Raw genomic sequence first — 2,879 nt, forward strand, 5'->3', positions numbered from 1 at the left:
CTCCCCCTCCTGCCTGCTCTGTTACCCGCGGCAGACACCCCCGCCCCACGCACCCCCGCATGCGACAAACACGGACTTTAAACGTGAAGTTTTATAACATCCACACTGGCGAGGTGGATGCGCCCTGCGCGTGTATCCAAAACGTGACTTTTGCTGTCCTGCTGTTCTTGTCGGGGAGGGGTCTGTGGGTCAGGGAGGGGTCTGTGGATCAGGGTCTTCTGAGGAGGAAGCAGATGACCTTTTCCCATTCACCCACATTATTTATGCTTATTAACTTTTTTGTTGGTTTGCCTAACCAGTTTGTAATTACTCAAAGCTACAGATCTATTCACAGTGAACCTCTGTCACAGTTCAGAGTTCATGGCCTCTAACTCAAAGTCTTTGGGGAGTCATTGGGTGAGTGAAAATGTTTTGTCTAACAAAAACTCTCAGGCTTTGTTAGCTCGTCATAATGCAAACATTTTCCATATAACTCTACTTTTTTAAATTATTTTTATTTGTTGCAYTTCGGTGAGACTTTGGAGCTGGACTTACGTAGAATCCACGGATGTCGAGGACGATCACTCTGATCTGAGAATAGACAGCCTSGTCTTTTTCATGAACAAGTGAGCGGTAGTCCATCTGAGAACAACAAATGAGACTGACTGTTTAAATGTGTTAAAAATAAATAAACAGTTAGCCCAGGCTGGCGTGACTCACTGATATTTTTTAATGGTTTTGTACAAGATTCAAGCTCTGCATGSCGAGTTTGTTCAACAACAAATGGTTCTGCTCTTTTTCACATTTCTGAGACGAACACAACKGATCACTCACCACGTGTGTTTCTTTAGAGGCTTTGGCGACGGCGTCCCCCCTCTCTGAAAAGTACCTGAGAAATAAAAAGACAGTTGAAGCTGATGGGTAATGTTAGACTAGATTTCTCTCCATAAGAAAACGTGACACTAAAGCATTTGAAGTGTTAAAAAATAGAGAGAGAAAGGCAGTTTTGGTCGAGTCTTACTTGTTGATGTTTGTTTGAAATTCATCAACTTTGGTCTTCACTGCTGTGATTCTCTCCAGGATTTTCTCCTGTAAGTTAAGGAGGAAAGTTTACATGAAAAAATAAATAAATGATATGAAGCGACACATCAGAAAGGAAAAAAAAGCACTTAAAGAAGACAGACAGGGAAAACAACGATCAGTATGAAACTTTAAAATAAATCGAAAAAAATAAAATAAGCAAACCTGGATGGCAACTCCAAAATCATTTCCATCTTCTATTTTAGGAATGAGGTGCTGAATCCAGCTTGACACCTGCAGGAGTTTAATCATAAAAACATGATCATTTATAAATTAGTAACTGGTCCAACATTAACTAATACCTCRGGAAGTTTTTAATCTCTCACTCACAACGATGATGGTCTCTCTCAGAGCTACAATCTCTGGCTTCACTCGTTCCAAAAGCAGCATAATCTTCTCGTTTCCCTTGATGAAGCCACATTTTGGCGCTGAGGAACATAGATTACAGCTATAACCTTTCACACCTGTTCACAAACATTACCGGTCAGCTGTGACGACAACAAAAACTCTCTACCCTTCTTCTTTTTCTTCTCATCATCCTCATTCTTGTCCGTCTCCATTTCCTGGAAGACATTTTGTTGCAGAGTCAGAAAGTGTTGAATGCTAAAGTGGCAACAAGTAACTGATAATTACAGCTCTAGAGCGAATCAAAAGTACTAAAAAGGAAAGAGGAGAAGTTCTGGGACCGAGCATCACCTCGTCCTCTGGAGAAGGAGGGTCTGGGATGGGGATGTCCAGAGGAGCCTGGAGTGAAGACATGTCTGTGATGCTGAGAGCGTCATCCTGGAGAAAACAAAAACACAAGCAGATGATGAGAGAGAGGACGAGCAGAAACTCCAGGACAAAAGGTTAATTTGAGTTTGGATACTGAACCCTGAGCAGAGCGTCCAGCTGAAATATCTTCTGAGGAATGAAACTGGAAAACAGATTCTCTGCCTGAAATGACAAACTAAACCATCATCAGGCTGCAAAACGATTTATTTCTGACTAAATGTATTAAAAGAACACAAACCTCTTGATAAAGTGACTTGCGGAAGTTGTCCACCTAGTTGGGAAATAATAAGAATGGATGATGTTTGGTTTAAATAAGCTGCTGACTCACGTATGTAAAAGTTTACTTTCGTTTTCCTGCCAGAAAGGGACTTTCCTCCACTCTTTCATTTACAAACAACAATTCTCCAACTTATTTCATGACAAACACTTAAAAAACTACACCAAAACGCAGTGACGATACAAAAGATATGCAAATATTACAATACAGGAATTGCTTTTGTTGTGAACGGAGCAGGTTTCCTGTAAAAGCAGAGCGACTCACCTTGACTGCGCTCGCGCTGCTAATTTTCAGAGTTGCAGCCTTTGACATGATGAAGCTAACTGTACGACTTTAAAATTTCAAATAAAATAAATAAATCCTCCAGGATTTAAAATATATATATATATATTGTCCGGCTGCAGCTGAAGACAGTCCGTCTTATATGGTGATGACTAATTTCATCAGTTTACTTTCGATTAAACGTCGGACTGCGCAGCTTCTCCTACTGTCTCCTTCCTCTGATAAAAGTAGTCCGGACACCGGCTCTGAGTAGGCCACCGAGCATGCGCAATAGGTCAACTGACAACAGGCATTGAAACAAATTAGTCACTTAATAGGGTTCTTCTATCTGCAATACATCTTTGTTTGCTGTTTACTTTTTGAAGACATTTAGACAATCAGATGTAAGATCTCTGTTTTGACATGCGGGGAAAAATTAAAAGAATTATATTCATGGATTTATAATTTATAGATTTTTGTAGATTCAAATAGTTTTGTATATAAATCC

The 2,879-nt window shown here is 40.2% G+C and overlaps 1 protein-coding gene across 1 annotated transcript; it reads right to left on the reverse strand.

Moving 5' to 3' along the window:
• Positions 1–534: 534 nt before the first annotated feature.
• On the reverse strand, positions 535–2,689 carry psme2 (proteasome activator subunit 2; the record flags this gene model as incomplete). Its single annotated transcript, XM_014015280.1, is given in 10 exon segments — positions 535–621; positions 814–868; positions 1,001–1,068; positions 1,225–1,293; positions 1,390–1,487; positions 1,574–1,622; positions 1,756–1,842; positions 1,933–1,995; positions 2,072–2,104; positions 2,375–2,689. Coding segments are annotated over 10 exon segments (657 nt in total), but the record flags the coding sequence as incomplete, so codon positions are not given.
• Between the last annotated feature and the right edge of the window lie 190 nt (positions 2,690–2,879).

Source organism: Austrofundulus limnaeus, unplaced genomic scaffold (assembly GCF_001266775.1).
Source record: "Austrofundulus limnaeus strain Quisiro unplaced genomic scaffold, Austrofundulus_limnaeus-1.0 Scaffold126, whole genome shotgun sequence".
Lineage (NCBI taxonomy): Eukaryota > Metazoa > Chordata > Actinopteri > Cyprinodontiformes > Rivulidae > Austrofundulus > Austrofundulus limnaeus.